Genomic DNA, 18,505 nt, shown 5'->3' with positions numbered 1-18,505 from the left:
TGTAATTGAAATTTTAAAAAGATAATAGATTGCATATCTATCTTTTCTTTTAATATTAGTTTTATTACTGAAATCAAAGGTAGGCCACAGAAAGAAATTCTGATTTCTCCCAACACCTGATAGTTTTCTTCCCCATGTTGTGTCAGTGAAACTTTCTGCAAGGCTGAGAGCATTGCCTTAATACACTGTTGGCTGTCAGTTAATTTTTTTTATTACAGGTGTGCTGTGTTCACCTGGTGTTACTGAACATAAACAGCTGTTTCAGACTTGCTTTAAAGCTTTGTGATTTGATATTACTCCCCAATTTGGTTTTTTTTTCTTTCTATTTCAAGGGTTTTTTGTGGAATGTACTTCTGCAATAGCTTTTAAAATAACTCCTGTACAACTTTTCACTATGGTAGACTGAGAGCAGCCGCTCAGACTGAATTGGGCGGGAGCCTTGGTTTTCATATGGGTCCATTTAAAGAAGTCAGCAAATGTCCACTGAGTAAAAATACTTTGATTTGTCATTTTGAATGTCTCATTTTGTTGACTTGTACATGCTTTCTAATTTGTATTTTAGCTGTCTTAACATGGTTTGTTTTTTTTAAGAAGAGATTAAAATTTTTTCTCTGGGGAAGGAACAGTATTATTTCATCTCTTTGATCTTGGATGGCCTTGCACATGTTTTTGTTGTTGTTGTTCAGATGAAGGGAAGGAAACCTTAAAAGTCTGTCTCTGGGTTGAATGTCAATAAGGGAAGCTTTAACCTGGAAGGCTCTCTTTCTTAGGCATTTTAAAACTATTTATCCAGGATAGAAAAATATGTTCTCTTGTTTTTGCAGGAGGTCTCGCTAGCAGTTGAAGTGCAACACGTCTCATATTCCTTTTCTTTTCCAATAGGTGACTTGCTTCCAGTTATGTGTGAGAGAGCAGGATTTCCACAAGAAACTAACCTTATCCTCTATGAGGTTTGGATTGATAGACTTTTTGTAACATTTTTGTCTTTTACGTGCTATAACGAGAGAAAAAGAAGCTTTATTGGTTAAAAAAGGGTTGCTCATAACAATGGTAATTTATAAATCATAAGCACTCTGTAACCTGTAGCTAAGTCTACAGTGCTGCAAGAGAGTATCAGCAGATAGTTAACTTCAAAACAGATTAAAATTAAACAACTAGAAGTGTGAGGCTTTAAAAACAAAAAATCTCTACATGAGGGATCCTACATGAGCAGCTTTGCTGAGCTAAATCTGTGCATATCCTCTGAGTTGCAGTGTTAGAGGAGCTAAAGCTGCTAACATTATTGGCCATTGTATTTTCAGTGCCCCCCTTAGACAGTGCAGTTGAGAAAATGTTGCATCTTCTTCCTTCACTAAGTTAGAAGTCAGTAAACAAAATACTTAGTCTGCTATCATGTTTCTGCCCAAATATAGAAATACTAAATCTTTATAACGGCTGTATTTATTGAGTGCTGAAGATGCAGATCTTGCCAAGGCAAAGTCCTTGCTATAGTAAGAACAAGGAATTGGATTTTTAATTGCGATTTTTGTTAGCAGTCGTGCTGCTCACTCTGGTGGTTCCAGGGGAGCACGCATACTGCCATGCTGAAAAGCAGAACTGCCAGGTACTTGTACTCTGTGCGGGTCAGGGTTGCAGTTTGATTCCAGTTTGCTTAGACAGGTGCTTTTATCTCAAGATGTCAACCTGCAAGTATAGATATGTAATATGCATATAGATATTTTAGAATATATGCATTTTTAATATGGCCTTGGGTTTTTTTTTTTTTTTAATTTGAATTGCTGTACAAAAGTTCTGCACTATTAAAACCAGTGAGCATAATCAGTGTTCTGGAAGCTGCATTGGTAGAAAATTAATCGCTGAATTTTGGAAACTTTTCAGTTGTAACAAAATAATGCTGAATGATAAAATACTTCTGAAAATTAAGATAACTTGAGTGAGACTCCAGAGGTAAAAATGAGCAGCCAACTTTATCAATAGCAATTGGATGTATCTGGACCTTAGCCAAGATTACATTTAATTTACATATATATATCTAGCCATTTGTTTCAGTTGAAAGAAGATACAAGTTACCTTATCTGATTATTTCTTTACTATTGTGACCTTTATTTTTGTCTTTTGTTTATTCTGTGATCAACAATTTTTGTCCTTTACTGCAGGAAGTTAAACCCAATTTAACAGAAAGGATTCAAGACTATGATGTATCTCTTGATAAAGCTCTTGATGAACTCATGGATGGCGACATCATAGTGTTTCAGAAGTATGTATTTTAAGGGGCCAGCTTGTTATTGCAATTAAATCACCTGGTTCACTTTGAAAGCAGAACTTCCTTTAACTTAGCATTTTTAACAAGAGCAAAGTGTAATTTTCCAATAGTAGACATGTTCTCAGCAGTTCTCCTTTGTTTATTCAAAGGGGAAATGAAAATATTGGTAGTATTTTGATTACCACATGCCACATTATTTAAGGAAAAGAAGGTTTCATCCTAGTTTAGAAAACTAATAACCTAAAATAGGTCTTAATATTACCGAAGAGTGTGGTTCAGCAATGCATCTAAGTTCTGCAGCTTTTTACTTGGAGCCACTGTAACTCAGACACTGAAGAGCCTACCGGCATTTCAGATCTCGGGCTCTGTACCATTTCCACTGTACAAGGCTCTTGGCTTGGAGTTCCTTTCAGCCTAGAACTGAACTAAACTGCTTTCCCTTTTTTTTCCTTTTACTCCTGCTCACAATAAGTTCCATATTGGTCCACCGTGATGAGATGCTCCCAATTTGCCTGAGCGTATGCGACTCATGGGTGTACTGGTGCTTCAACTGGAGTTTTCTCCAAGGCAAAAGGAGAACTCCTGCATCTTGTATCCGTTAAAGGGATCTTTCATAAGCTTGTCAGGGCTATAAATCAGCATTTCTATGCTCTCACTCCTGATGGTCACACCCAACTGTGTTGCTCTGTTTCTCTCCATGGGCTGACAGTGGGTGGAAGCCAGCTAGTCTATCTTCAGCACTCTTACCCCAGATTATGTGAGATGAATGTATTTCTCATGTCATGCCTTGGAACTCGCATTCCCTGTTGACCCAGTTGGTGTTATGCACCTTTGGCTGGCTGCTGACTCCTGGGTAAGTGCACAGCTTGTACCCTGGTGCTATTTCTCCGCTGAGAAGATAGGGGTACCAGTCAGTAGTGACCCAAACCAGCATCTGTGCCGACTGTTTTGTTTCTGTGGTCCAAGGAGTGCTATTGTACATCTGGGCTCTGTGCAAAGCAGTTAATACAGGAGTATATGGAAAGCTGTGGCAGTGTTAATACAGACACACAGTAATGTGCCAGGGTGGGAGGGAGGGAAGACTGCTGCTAGAATGCTGCCGTGAAACGACTGGAATCAGAGTACTGCCAGATTGCCAAATGAGCGAGCACAGCGTGTGAGTGCGTTTGCCCTTGCACCGCACAGAAATACTCAGGGGTGTGGGTCACTACTGACTGTATTAGTTCTACTGTGTACGAGTGGTGGCTCTTTAAAAAGGTTTCTAAACTGTATTTCTGTATCTCTCAACTGTCACTGACTTACTGTAGAACATGTTTTTAAAAGCCTAACTGCTTGTGTGTGTAAAAATGTGATGTGTAATGGTATTATCATTTGTTTGCTCTTGTAGGGATGACCCAGAAAATGATAACAGTGAACTACCAACAGCTAAAGAATACTTCCGAGACCTCTATCATCGCGTGGATGTCATTTTCTGTGATAAAACCATCCCCAATGACCCAGGCTTTGTTGTTACTTTATCCAATAGGATGAATTACTTTCAGGATGTGTCCTGTTTGTTTCTCTGCTTTTGTTTCCTTGTTCTGAAAGTAACTTTTGTGTTAGTTCTCAAGCACATTATACATATTTTTAGAAAAGAGTAGATCTGTTCTTGTACACTTTTTGCATTGTAGTAATGAAAAACTTAAGGAACCCTCTAATGGTTATGAGAAGAAAATACTCTAAAAAAAACCCCAGTTTTATTAATAATGAGTTATTTGACAATAGGATTCTTTCTTGAAATGCCATTCTGCTCTGTCAGGGAAATGATATTCTAATGCAATTATGCATTTGCTTTCTAAGTGACATCTAAAACTTCCTCAAGTTATTTAGCTGTTAAAAGAAAAATACCTTGGGAACCTAGGGATACCTATTTTCTGCTTGCAATATTGCCAACAGTACTCATTTTGTAGACCAAACTGTATTGCTTTCTTCACACAATGCTGTTTAATGCTCAGTGGCACTAACAGGTCAAACCTGTTGTGTTCATAAAGGGTGACCGGGGGTGTTTAGAAGAGGAAAACTGGACAATGAAACTTTAAAAAAAATTAAAATAAAGTTGGTCTGATATATTAAGAGCCTGAGTAGATTTGGCTCCCTACGGTTTTCCTGCAGTTGCTTTTGTCAGTGTCAAAGAGATCACTTAAAAACAAGTTTATTTTCTGTCACCAAAAGCAGCGGGAACTTTGAGCACCTGCTTATACATGGGAAGTCAGGGATGGCTTTTGCTACCCAGTTCTCATCGTCTGCTTTTTGGCAACTTGCTTTCTTTTATTTCATTTTTACTTGAAGTGTATGTTCTTTATAGCTTATTTTGGTAAGGGAGAAACAGACAGAGGATCCCCATGCTTTTTGTGAGGCAGTGACATGAAATACACTGATGGGAATAATGTGGTGATATTACCCAGCAAGCTAACTTCCTTGGACTGAATTAAAGAACAGTGGGAGTTTTCAAAGAGCACATCTTACTTATTTCCCCAATAATACTACAACTTAAAAAAAAATCAAACAACACAAACCCAAGAGAGGAGTAGAGCTATTGTTGTGGATTTTGTGGCCTTTTGGTGACAGGGATTTATTGTAATAAAACAGACAGTTTCCTCATTTTTTTTCCTAACGTATCTTATGCTGTGTCAGCTGTTCAGAAGCTAAAGATATTAGTTTATTTTGCCTTGGGGAAGCAGACATAGTGGGGTTCTCTGAGAATTTCAGTAGCATAATGTTCTTGACATATAACGAATGACTGTGTGATTGTAGAGCAACGTCATAACTGTCTGAAATAATTCAGAACTTACAAAAAATTATTTGCAGGTTGCAAAGACAGTTGCGCAAAGACTTAATACGGATCCAATGCTATTACAGTTTTTCAAGTCCCAAGGGTAAGATGGATTTCCTTAGTGTTCTGTGTCTAAACTGTTCTTTAAAATACTTAGCCCAAATGCTTAGCCCAAATATAGATAGGTAGGAGTTACTTTGTAGCTTTTTCCAGGTTGTAAACAAATTCTTTACCAGTAAAATGTAGCGTTCTGGCATACACAGCAAGTTGCATAGACAGTTTTAAGTATTGCAATGGCTGGCTCCAGAGCCTCAAAGAATTCCACAGTTTACACGAGTTCTAGTAAATGTCATTGAAAAGAGATGCATTTTAAAGGATCACTGTTTAAATTTCTAAAATCATTAATTACTTCAAAGCCTTACTGTATGGGACAAATTATTAAGCTAATGCAAGTGCTGTTTCAGTGAATGCAGATTTCGAGAATGCAGGAGAGCAGAAACAACTGCACATAAAAGCAGGATTTTTGCTGATTTTACAGGTTTAAATGCAGGAGTTACTTCACTGATTTTCCCCCTCCTCCCCCAAAGTCTGCAAATGAGGTTTTATGAAGATGACAATGATCTAATAAGTTCACAGCTGCTAAAAAGGGGCATTTCTGCTTAAAGTGGTGTTCCCAGGCACAGTTGTCTAAAACTTGATTTTAATCTGTATAAAACTATAGCAGAAAACAGCATATTAGTAGTTATATATATGCTGCAGGAATAATGTGCACACAAAAATTACATCGTCTTTTTGTATTCATGTAAATGTAGATTGCTCTTTATTAACCTGTAGGTATCTCCCTTCATCATCAATGAGCCTGTCGTAATTTGAGTAGCTTTTTATAGTTTACAGTGCTGTGGTCACTCTGGAATTTGCTGTGTCATATGGCTCCACAAATTAACCTTTCACAATCTAAAGCATGTGCTGCTATACTAGTAGTTTCAGAGGAATGTAGGTCTGCCACCCTGCAGCATTCAAGGCAAGCTTGTTAACATCCAAGAGAGTTAACACACACAGTGAATGGTATTTCTGTTCCCATACACTCACCTGTTTTTAAAAAATCACTAAAGCACAGAATATAATGCTATTTAGGCTGTGCTAGCAATTATATGAAACTGGAAGCCAGGAACAAAAATGTAGTTGGTACTTCGATTTACTGAGCAGTGATGGATTATGAAGAGATATTTATTTTTTTCTTTTTCCTTCTGTAGTTATAGGGATGGCCCTGGTAATCCTCTTAGACATAATTATGAAGGTACTTTAAGAGATCTTCTGCAGTTCTTCAAGCCTAGGCAACCTAAAAAACTTTACTACCAACAGGTAAGAGTCTTTTGTTTTTATTGGTGCAAATTAAAAAAAAAAAATAATTCTGCCCTATACAAAGTATGCCTAAAGTGTTTTTCTTTTCTTCTTTAAGCTCAAAATGAAAATAACTGATTTTGAAAACAGAAGAAGTTTTAAATGCATATGGCTAAATAGCCAGTTTAGGGAAGAGGTGAGTGAGGCTGGCTGTTACATACTTGCTATCATTTCTATGTCAAAGCTGGTATGGCTGTGATTATGGTGCAGTTCACACACTCTGAAGAACACAAAATTAGAACAAAGTTGTACCTTCTGTAAAAAACCAACCAAGCAAACAAAAAAACCCCAACCCCCAAACACCAAAAACCATAAAAACTAAATTTAGAAAAATTGTGCCAGTTCTTAACAGAAACTTTGAAGATAACATAGGTGTGCACTTTAGTAATTGTTATCTTTTAAAGATGAATTTTTGATGAAGAGAAGAATCCAGTATTCTGTGCTTTAATATGGTGGTTTACATTTTCAGGTTTTCTAATGACTTTTCTGTTTCAAATTCTGTAGGAAATAACAGTATATCCAGATAAGCATGGGTGTGTGCGGGACCTGTTAGAAGAATGTAAAAAAGTTGTAGAACTCTCTGAAAAAGGTTCAGGGAAATTAAGGTACAGCTGGAAGATTTTGATTTCTTTTATGTGCTCATGTGGATTTTATGCAGGAAAGTATCCGTAGAGTTTAAAATACTGTGGAAACCATTATTATCAAACGAAGTCTGCTACTATGTTAAAAATGAAAAGCTTCCAGATTCACATTGTTAAGAGAGTTCTTAGTAACTACTAGTAGAAATTTTAAATAATTATTCTGTATTTCATAAAGTTACATCCTTGAGATGCATAAGTTTCATCAGTTGCATGTGTTAACTCATAATTTAATAATTGTTTCCAATTCAAGCATTTCATGCTGTTCACTTCTCAGGACTTAAAAGTGAGATCTTTTAAAGAGAGTTTAAAAAATATTTTAAATTAAAAACCTTTGTCTTGTAAATGCATGTACTGACTTTTTTTGCCATGACCCAGAAGTCACTTAACCTCTTGTAACTTTACAGCTTAATTTTTACTAAAGACTGAATTCTGAGTTTTACAAATACAGTAGTAGTATCTGTTTACATCCTGGATACACTAATCTTTCTCAAGGTTTGAGAAAGAGATGTTGCATTTTATTTTTTTTTTTTAATGTTTTAAATTTTTTTTTTCTGCTGTTCCTGTTTGTTTATTTTTAAGGCTGCTAGAAATTGTAAGTTACAAAATAATTGGTGTCCATCAGGAAGATGAGCTGTTAGAGTGTTTGTCACCTGCAACAAGTCGAACGTTTCGAATAGAGGTAAATACTACTTTCTTAAAGAAACTTTAAAACTTTACTTTGAGAGAAGAAACTCTCTCAAGTGGCAATTCTCTTTTTCTGGATTCTGATTTTCAAAGACTGTGATACTTGCAGCAAGCTAGATTACGTGGTCTTATATATGTATTTTTAAAGATAATCCTTCTAAAATTTTTCCTTTGTTCCATCTGCTTCCCCATAATGATTTCATTCTTTAAATTTTTATGTGTGCTTCTTATAACAATACATGAAGACTTGGCAAGGGCTTGTCCGTAGGACATGTGCTGCCTTAGCAATAATTCCAAGGTTTGTTTGAGGACTCATGATGTAAATGTTTATGCTTAGAACCCACTTTCATACTCTAAACTTCAGGAAACAAAGTCTTCTAGAATACTTTTCTGTTAAGTTTGAGCTTCTTGAGCCAAATTTTGATATTTAATGTGATTTTTCTAAACATTTCATCATGCAAATCTGTTAACTTGCCTCAAAGATCGGAGATTTTTAAAAAAAAAAATTCCAATGTAAACTGTAATGAGGAGACGACAAGAGGTCTGTTAGATTCCTGTCAGCTACTACTAAAGCTGATAGAAGATTTCATGTCAAAAAAAGCCATTTGGGGAAGCCAGGAGAGTATTTACTGAGTAGGGGAAGCTGAAATGCTGTCATGTCAGGGATGAACGACTCTTGTAAAAAGACTCTGTCAAACAGCGTGGTTCTTTTAATTGTTTTTAAATAGACTTGTTTTACATCAGTAACAGTACATCAATTTTAGTTACTTAATAAGTTACTTTTTGGGGAAGTTTTAGCTGATTGCAGTCATAATTTTATGTCTGGATCTAGGAAATTCCTCTGGACCAGGTAGATATAGATAAAGAAAATGAGATGCTAATCACAGTGGCACATTTCCACAAAGAGGTTTTTGGGACATTTGGAATTCCGTTCTTGCTGAGGATACACCAGGTACAGCATGCCTCCCTTTTTTCTCCCCATGGGATTATATTGATGATGTTTTCTTAAAGCACTGTCAAAGAAATTGATTGGTGTAAAAAGTGTATAGGAAAATACTGCTCCTGTATAAAAGGTTCTGCCCCATATAAGCCTTTTTATGGTAAAATCACGTACCATCTCAGTTCTTTTGCATATACGGATTGTTTAGTGTTTCAGTGAGCTTGTGCAATATCTAGAAAGTAGGCATTCAGCATCAGCCAGGGACTTGAAATACTATCAAAGCAATACTAACACCACACCACCACCACCCCGCCCCAAACCTAGAATCCTATTTCTAATAACCACTGTAGTAATTGCGATGCAAACTTACTGGCAAAAGTGGCTAGGCCATGGTTGCTTGGCTTCTTACTGAGGCACGTGGTTATGAAAAATGAGTTTGTCTTCTTGAACGTTTTCTAAGATGACTTTGCATTTCAAAATCTCTGTAATTTGATGTGCTTTATCTTCTAGGGCTGGAAGTTAATACAAGAGTGAAGGCTAATTTTGAAAGCTTAATTTAAATTCTTAAGTTTTTATGTGGTGCTGCGCCAACTGAATGTCACGCTAATTCTTTTAATATCAAAGTGTATTTCTGGGGGCAGTTAGCAATTTGCTTCTGAACTTTTTGTGGTTCGTGTGTGTTAGTTTGTATGAAAAGTACGTCCTTTTCCAAAAGTTCTGGAATGAGAAATACGTCCACATCTCTGCATCCCATAGAATTTTACTATACTTCCATCTTTTTGATCAAGGTAGAGTAAAACCTGCGTGGTGATTTCTGGTGGAAACCATTTGCACTGCATTTCCCTGTCTATGACAGTTGAGATATATATTATCGATCTCTTAAGTTGATGGTATCCATAACTTTTTTCGGCAGTTTATATACACAGCATGCAGAAACATACTGCAAAAAGTTACTAATTGAGGGGGAGCATCACAGGTGTAGAGGTTTTAAAAAGTAATATGCTTAGGAAGGATATGTAACATTTTTTTTCCAAATTCCTATTTTGCTGTTGATTTTCTAACTTTGTTTCTTAACTTTAACCTGACTTGCACGTATCCCTAGCAGTGCTTGGTCAATTTATGGGACAGTTTGCATAATGATGAATCATTAAGACTTACAGTTGCTGAATTTATAGCAAGTTTTATGTTGTTATTCCATATTGTAGTGGATGATGTTGACACTTGTGTAATTTTGTAAGTAGCTGCGAGATTAAGGCAATGTATTTCAACGAAGCTTGAAGCAGGAAATATTAACAGTATCCCTTTTTTTCATAGATTTTTTTTTATGTTAAAAATCTTGTTGTAATTATTAGGGTGAACACTTCAGAGAGGTTATGAAGCGGATTCAGACAATGCTGGACATACAAGAAAAGGAATTTGAAAAGGTAATGGCAAGTCGGGAGAATTTTTATTGCTGATTGTAGACCCTAAATGAGTTTATTTTAAGAAGTTGGAACACCACAGATTTGGGATAAGTGTAGATTTTGATCAATAGAACAGTTGCTTGACTTAAATAATGCTTTTTCTGAGAATAATTAGGTAGGGTGTGTAGGAGTAGTATTTCTGTCCTGCATCAAAAGAGATACTTGGCAAAACATTAAAGAAACCTAGAAAAGTTTAGATGATGCAGGACCTCTAGAGGCCACCCACTTCAGGTTCCTGCTCAGAACAGAACTAGCTTGAAGTTAAGTCAGGTTGCTCAGGTTACCTAGTTGCAATTTGAAAACTCCCAAGGATGAGAGTTCTGCCACGTTCTGGACGCTGTCTTTTAGAGCATCACCGCTATCATTGTGAAGACACTTGTTTTCCTTATGTGTAATCAGAATTTTTCATTTTGCTACTGGTGATGGTTGCCTCTTGTCCTTTTGCTGTGCAGCTCTTGAGAAGAGTCTGCTTCTGTGTAACAGTCTTCAGTTGGTGGAAGACTAGATGCCCCTGTTAGCCTTTTCTTCTCTGGGCTAAACAAACCCATTTCCCTTAGCTTCTTGTATGCCATGGACTCCAGCCCCCTAACTGTCTTACTGGACTATTGCTGGACTTGCTGCAGTGTGTTGCCATCTCTTGTTCCCTGGAGGGCCCAAACCTGGACCCAATATTCCAGATGCAGTCTCATGATTTCCTGAGCGTTCATTTTATCCCATTGTCAAGGTTGTTGATGAAGATTTTAAACAGGATTGGCCTTTATCAACCCCTAAAGAATACCACTCATAACCAGCTGCGAGTTAGATTATGAAATTAGACTTGAAAGCTTTATTTTAATGTGGTATCTTACCATTTTTTTTTCTTTCTTTTTCATAGTTTAAATTTGCAATTGTAATGATGGGCCGACACCAATATCTCAATGAAGATGAGTATGAAGTGAACTTGAAAGATTTTGAGCCCCAACCTGGTGAGTTGTTAAACAACCTGACTATTTTGACCTGCTGAAGTTGCTCTGCCAGTTGTTACAATGTGATTATCCTTAACTCAGGATGCAGAAAGAGATTGTTCTTTGTACATGAAATACATTATATGTAGTAATTAAGCAAGTATTTATATACACTTGTGTGCACACTTAACAGTGTTAAGTGTGTATGTTAGTCTGAGAATATATATTTTTATAGGCGCATAAATAACTAAATCTGTTTCCTTGTGAGTTAAAAGCTTGCATTTGAGTGACCAAATGGGTCAAATATCAGTATAACATACTTTACAGAAGAGAGTTACAACATGAGTTGTACCTTATCTGTATTGACCAGCTGTTCCCTTATACGTTTGATTCTTACGTGGTTATTGGAGTGTGTGCTCGTGTTATTCCTAAAAAATACTAAGGTGCATTCTCACAAGATTCTTATTTTAAGTGTGCTGCAAAGAGGTATCTGAATTCTCATATTCATTGAAGACGCTTCTCGTTCGTTCTTGATATCTTCAGTGAATCTGAAGAATCTAACGAGTATTACATATGTGAATAGGATGCTGTTTAGATTTTCTTTTCCTAAGAAGTGATTGGCCAAGCTACAAAAGCAGCTCTCTCCTGAATTTGTCTGTGCATGGTCTACCATCTTGTTTACTGGACTGATATTTAAAGCTCTATTCTCTGAGGAATTTGCACATAGGAGAAACCAGGTTAATCCTTCAAGAGTTCCACACAGCCATCTTTTGAGAGTTTCAGTTGGGAATGGCACCTTTGAATCTGCAGTCAGAGCTCTGTTGAAAGCCTTGAATTCATTGGGTTTTTTTTCCCCCTGGCTTAGCCGAGTGTTCCTTTTTGTGAGCTGCTCTGTCTGGTAGAAACAAGATTGAGGACAACTTGCTCTCTGCAGTTCTATTTTTCTGACAATTATGAGCTCTGTTTTTTGTTGGCACATTGTGCTAGGGCCAAACTTTCTCATTTTTTTCAAGCTGTGGTCTGGATTTATGTAACAGTTGTAAAGAAATCCTGTAACTGTCCATTTATTTCAAAACCCACAGAGAGTTAGACCTATACTATTACTGAGTACTTTGCAGGAACCTAGCAAAAAGTCCTCTCGTTGTGGTATGTTACACAGCCAGGTTTATGGCTCATGGCTGGGAATATGAGGGGACTTGCCAAAACTTTGAATGCCTGCATCTGCACAAGTGATCCGTGAGCAGAGAAGTGTGTCACTGGAGGGACCTCTTTTTCTGCACTAGTTGTGAGGGGTGTCTGGATGACGCACTCGGAGGTGGACGTTTCTCCATGGACAGATAAAACTGTCTTGCGTGCTCAGAGCAGGCAAAGTCCTGATTTTATTCTGTGAGTCATCTTTCTGGGGGCGGGAAGGGGAAGGCAATAGTCTGAAACGAACTGTCGGACTTTCTGAGCAAAGCAGAGCCAGTATTGCCAAAATAACACGAAGGACTAACCAGGTAACTAGGTCAAAAGTACAGAACATGGCAGAAATTGGAAAAGGGAGAACTTGAACTGTTTGTAGGAGTTGTAGGGAATGTGAGATTAAAGGGTTTTAATTTGAGAGTTCACAGGAAGTTGCCCCTTTGATATAGTACACTTTGATAGAATTCATTCCCCCCCAAAGTTCTCCTATGGGGTGATAATATGATGGTCTAATGCCTTCTTACCTAAGTAGTATTTCAAGGTGTGGGGCTCACGCATTTCTACAAATACCAAATCTGAACACATACTGGACTGATTGAGCCAAAGCTTTGGCATTCTTTAATTTGATTGATGTAGCTGATGTCAGTACTGTCCCTCTGCTTTTACAAAGATGCGCTCTAGCAATGATTGTGCTGGTGCTAATGGAGTAGGATTTAATTTCTTTCTTTAAAAGACATTCAGGTGATCTCAGCAAGATGGCAGTTCTTTTCTATATTTGACATTGACCGTTATGTCAAACAAAAAGACAAATAATTTTGATTGAAGAAAATATATCCAAAAATGTAGATGCAGGCAACCTAAAAGGTCATGTGTTTTATGCTTTAGTGGTTGCAGTTGATGGCTTTGAACATAGGAGTGTGCTTTTCTTGCTGGGGGGCTATTTAGTTTCTGCCTTTATCATTTCACTTCAAAGAACATTTGATGCTCTGTATTGAGGACATCTTAAAAGAGAATTTCTCCCATTTGCAAGAAGTATGTGGACTGTGGTTTTTCATGAAAATTAGTGGTAGATAAAACCATATTGGGTTGAACAAGTGAAAAAATCTGGATGTTTTCTTTACAACCTAAATTTTTTTCTCAGAAAATAAAAAAGAGGTCAGTTACATGATTTCTTAATTAACTGATTATTTGCATTTTACATGAATTTAGCAAATATTCCCACTTAAACCATGTGATAAGAATAACTTAATACAGCAGAGAACTTATAATATGGCAAATACTATAGGTTGTCATATTTAGATGATGGATGCCTTCCTGTTTCAAACATGCTCAGCACTTTGGTGAAAGCTGGTACTTTGATGTGCCTGTGGCCATAAATTATAACAGTAGTTTTCTTGCTTTAGCACACGCTTCACTGCTGTAAACTCCTATAAGTGACTGAAGAAGAGAAAAAACAGCTACCTGATCCAGAAATACCTGTAAAATGTATTATTGGAAGGAAAGCAGCGGTCAGGAAAGCTGCCCTGTTGGCTGTGGACTGTGGGACTGTTCTGCAGTCCTCTTCTGTACCCTGTGATTCCTAGCGAACTGTGAACAGGGCACACAGGAGTAGTTTGTGTAAGGGAAACTTTCCAATTTAGTCTTAAAACTTCATTATTTTTTTTTCTCTTTTCTTTTCTAGGCAACATGTCTCATCCAAGGCCATGGCTAGGGCTTGACCATTTCAATAAAGCCCCAAAGAGAAGTCGCTACACTTACCTTGAAAAAGCTATTAAAATCCATAACTGACTTACTTAACCAGATTGTCAAGGCAAGGGACAAAAATAAGTGTGTGTGTGCACCTTTTTAACAACCGTAGAACTTTGGTACACGTGCACTATATCTGAAGTCTTCAGCAAGAGGATTTGCTGCTGATGTTAATTTTATTTTGTTGAGGCTGTTCAGTTTGGCTTCTCTGTATCTATTGACTGCCCTTTTTGAGCAAAATGAAGGTGTTTTTATAAAGCTTGGATGCCAATGAGAGTTATTTTATGGTAAACGTAATGCAAGGCAATTGTCAGCATAATGAGGGAAGAGTTTAGTAGAACAGTTGACATTGGCAAAATATTTGTCTGTAGTACGTTTATAGATGGCATAAGCTGGCTGGCTGCCCTTCCTGGTATGGTGTACACCATCACTGCAGCTAGTAAGTCTTATGTTTAGACTCACATCAGATTTATTTCCTTCAGTTATACTTTAAATGACATTTTTGTGCATTTGTAAATGCAAAAAACTCACATCATCAATAAATAGCAATCTCTACTTCATTGTGTACATTGTTGGCACTTATTCGGGATTTTTGTCTCCTCCAGCTGCATAGAATCTTTTTTAATAAACTAGTTTTCATTTAATTTAGTCACTACTTTGCATCCTGTTTTACCAAGTGGATGCCCTGAGTCCTAAAAAGAGATATTTGGGTCTTTTTATTAAATTTTCAACCATTGATAAATACCATTGCGATTTATTATGCCATCTTCTGGCAAATAGAATGACACTCAAAAGTTGGCAAAAGCAAGTGAAAGGATTATAAATATCATTAATTTAGTTAACATGGGAAGAGATGGGGAAAACACAAGAAATAGCCTTTTAGCACAGAGGGCATGCTCACTAGTGTTTAGTAAGCTGTTGACTTTGTATAAAAAAGGAGGAAAAAAAAAAAGAAAAAAGAAGAAAAAAAGAAAAAATGAAATTGTATATTTAATGAATGAACATGTACAATTTAACACTTGGAGGTTAATTTTGTTGGGTGAGTCTGCAAGTGAATTTCACTGATGTTGATATTCATTGTGTGTAGTTTTATTTCAGTCCCCAGACTGCTTCCTTTTATTTTGGAGCTAATGCCAGCCGCGTGTCTAGTTTTGAGTGCAGTAAAGATAGAATCAGCAATTCACACTTAATTTTACATTCTTTTCCAGTATTTTATTTTGTTTCTGTAGCCGCAGTGTACAACAACTCTTCCTGTATATTGCCTTTTTTTGCTGGAAAATGTTGTATGTTGAATAAAATTTTCTATAAAATTTTTCTTCGGTGAGTGATGACATGGACGTTGAAGAAGATTTCTCCTCTCCTTGGAAATAGAATTTTGGGAAATATTTTCATTTGTGAGGTTTTGCTAAAGTTGTGGGTTTTTTTCTTAAGTGTTGACAATTGTATAACCCTCGTATTGGTTGTTTTGGGGAAAATTTGTGGGGTTTTCTGTTTAATTGTTTTGGGGTTTGGAGGGGTTTTGTTTGTTTGTTTGTTTTCATTTTTACCTCCTAACTAGTCACATTTGAGCTTAACAAATAAGTTTTCCAGGAAGGAGCCATGTACAAATAAGACAAATGGAAAAATTATTTTACTAGTTTGTTTGTAAAGCTTGTAGTAGAGTCTTTGTGGTAGACTTGACTCTGCCTGCTTGTACAAAATTTTGTGGTCCAGATTCTCAAGTCTAATATTATAAATGGTGTAAAGTGAAATCTGGAGTCTCTAAAGGTAAGCTCTTAACAGAGTAATAGTTTCCCACCGTAATGTGTTTGCTGTATTCATAACCAAAACAGAAAGTGCTTAGAAGCTTCCCTTTCTCAGACGTAACAATAAACATTTAGTAGAGGTTGTGTACATGTGATGGCCTTTATACTTTTTTCTGAGGTGGATTCTGGTGATTACTGAAAACACCAGCAAGTGTTTTTAAATTAAATTTTAAGATCTATTTCATTCTTTTAGCTTTAAAATGAATTAATCACTCAAGTTTTAGGTATGTTTGGATTTCTTTTTAATTTATATCTTGCAGTGCTTTTAACTGTCTCTTATTTACAATCAAGGCAAACTAGTTGTTTACTCTTTTTTTTTGTCATCTGAGTGCGTAGGTTACAGGTAGAGGGAAGTGCTTAAATGGCATGCCTTAAGTGGATAAAGTTTCCCTTTGATTTGTATTTGTGTCAAACTGGTGAGAATTACACCACCGTCCGAGTGGTGTCTTTACAAGTACTTGGATTGTCTCTACAGGCTTTCAGTAAATGTCAGGATTTGTATTCAAAATATTTCTGTAAAATCAGAGACTCTGGTCAGCAGCAGTAAGCCCTAATTATATTTTGTGAATTTAATGTTATGGTAGACTGATATAAAGTTGAGCTTGTATCTGAATGTCACTAAGTTTTCACATTAATTTATGGGATGTTGGCAGCTGTTAGGGAATACCTTAAGAAATCACAATACTTCCTATTTTGGAAGAAAATATCACTAACAAAGGAAATTTTGGGTGCCTTTTGATTTTTAGATTACTAGTTTTTACATGCTTCAGTATTTGTCCTATTCCCACACTAGTTTTGAAAAGATGATACATTAAGGCATTCTGTATGCAGTTTTCAGTAACAGAAGTTTTCATGAAATTTTTTTTTGGAGCACAAGTAACTTGTTCAAATGTGGAAACACACACCTATGAAGAGCAGAGGAAGACAGGAGGTTTTCTCAGGTGCAGTATGTTTAGTTCTTTCTCAAAAATTTACAAGAATACAGTCTTCAAATTTACTGTGCTTTCCATTTCTTATTCAGATTTTGGTATTATCTGGATAATAGACAGTGAATGCATTAAATTAAGCTAATGATAATGTAAGTGTTAAGCAATAAGGATGTAATTTCATGGTACACAGCATCAGAGCAACATGATGTTAATGGCCCATCTGAATTCTCCCTACGAAAATAGCAAGCGTTGTTCCTGTAGATTTACATAGTGCCTTTTATCCTAAAGGAGTCCAAAGCATTCTGTGAAATTTAAGCAAATCACACTAGTGACATAGTTGCCGACTAGAGAGTGACAGCCAACAAAAACGCCCTTTATACAAGAAGGCTTGCTTAGCAACACCAGGACACATCTGTGCTGCCGCAACGCGCATCGGAGGAACCGGGCCGATGTCGTACCGCAGGACATGCAGAGCGTGCAGTGCCTCCCGCGTACTGGATCTACCTCAGCTGCTGCCCCTCCGGAGCTTGCACGCCAGCATCCCGCCCCAGCATCCCACTGGAGCTTGGACCAGCCTGTCCTGCGGGCTCTGTGCTGGCTGCAGGCGTCAGTACCCAGATCTAAGCTACGCTGTGTTTTTGCTATTTAATATCCTTTGTGAGAAATGGTTTTCTGTAGGAACTGTATATAATGTAAATAAAATAGACTAGGATAAACACTGGATTGGTGTCTTGTCCGTTCATTTTAGAAAAGATTGGGAGCAAAAGCTAACAGGTTGCTTAGAACTCAGGGTGATTTTGCTTAGATCAGAGAGATAAATTTTGCAAAATTCAGCCAAATTGTGTGTCAAGAATGACATTCACAATGTAGGGAGAGCTGGCCAGAAGGTACCTCCTGACTTCTGTGGCAATTTCCAGGTTTTTAACTCTTCTTGTTTTTTCTCAGAAGAACTAAACAAGCATTTGGATTTTGAGGTGGGGAGCATCAGTGTTCGGTGTGTGAGCAGTGTGGTGTCATTCATTGTTGGCTTTTAAACCAGCCTGGTCTTTAGGGTCAGAAAAAGGGGAATGTGTTCATGAGTGATGATATGCCTGAATCCGGCTTCAAATCTGTGCTCAACTTAATTTCTGTCCCAGGTGATGTTGAAGTTAGCAGTGTACCAAGCATGGCAGGAAATTAAATTTGCGAACCACCAGGCTGTAGCTGGAAGCCTTTATTTTTTTATGAAATACTTGTGTAAACTATTGTGCCTCCAAATATTGGTGTAAATATGTTCTAGCTCCTTCTGTTAAATGTCTTCTGCACATGTTAAATCATATGTATAATTTCTTTGTTAGGTATATATTCATGTGTTTTTGCTTGTGCACCTTTCCTCCTAAATGTTATCCAGCTTGATGCGTTATTTACCGCTACTTCAAAGCAAAGCTTGCTGTTTCACAGCAGATTTTAAAACAGAGAAAAATCGTAACATTTAAAAAAAATGTGTGAAAAGGTACAAAACCTATTGAACTGACATCTACTTGGCTGCTTGTGGATTTAATTGTTGTGGTATTATTTCCCATTAGGTCAAAGTAGGTTGGGTCACCAGAGGATGGAGAGTTACTGACCTTGTTACCAAGGGAAAGCCGGGGCAGCTGCTCTGGGAATTGCCTCTGTTGCACCAGTGGGTTGAGAAAGGAAGGCTGGGAGGTG

At 37.1% G+C, this 18,505-nt stretch overlaps 1 protein-coding gene across 1 annotated transcript in view; it reads left to right on the top strand.

Moving 5' to 3' along the window:
- The window catches only part of USP7 (ubiquitin specific peptidase 7 (herpes virus-associated)), a 44,798-nt gene extending 27,266 nt beyond the window's left edge, over nt 1-17,532 (top strand). Inside the window, exons 19-30 of the mRNA XM_009324730.1 lie at nt 883-950; nt 2,157-2,257; nt 3,651-3,804; nt 5,111-5,178; nt 6,329-6,437; nt 6,535-6,612; nt 6,981-7,081; nt 7,697-7,796; nt 8,634-8,753; nt 10,094-10,165; nt 11,079-11,169; nt 14,015-17,532. Of these exons, the coding sequence (XP_009323005.1) occupies nt 883-950; nt 2,157-2,257; nt 3,651-3,804; nt 5,111-5,178; nt 6,329-6,437; nt 6,535-6,612; nt 6,981-7,081; nt 7,697-7,796; nt 8,634-8,753; nt 10,094-10,165; nt 11,079-11,169; nt 14,015-14,121 (1,169 nt within the window). The 3' untranslated portion in view covers nt 14,122-17,532. The remainder of the gene's footprint in view (nt 1-882; nt 951-2,156; nt 2,258-3,650; nt 3,805-5,110; nt 5,179-6,328; nt 6,438-6,534; nt 6,613-6,980; nt 7,082-7,696; nt 7,797-8,633; nt 8,754-10,093; nt 10,166-11,078; nt 11,170-14,014) is intronic.
- The last annotated feature ends 973 nt before the right edge of the window (nt 17,533-18,505 follow it).

This window comes from Pygoscelis adeliae, unplaced genomic scaffold (assembly GCF_000699105.1).
Source record: "Pygoscelis adeliae isolate BGI_AS28 unplaced genomic scaffold, ASM69910v1 Scaffold85, whole genome shotgun sequence".
Lineage (NCBI taxonomy): Eukaryota > Metazoa > Chordata > Aves > Sphenisciformes > Spheniscidae > Pygoscelis > Pygoscelis adeliae.
The sequence above is the reverse complement of the archived record's forward strand: the minus strand, read 5'-3'. Positions and strand labels throughout refer to the sequence as shown.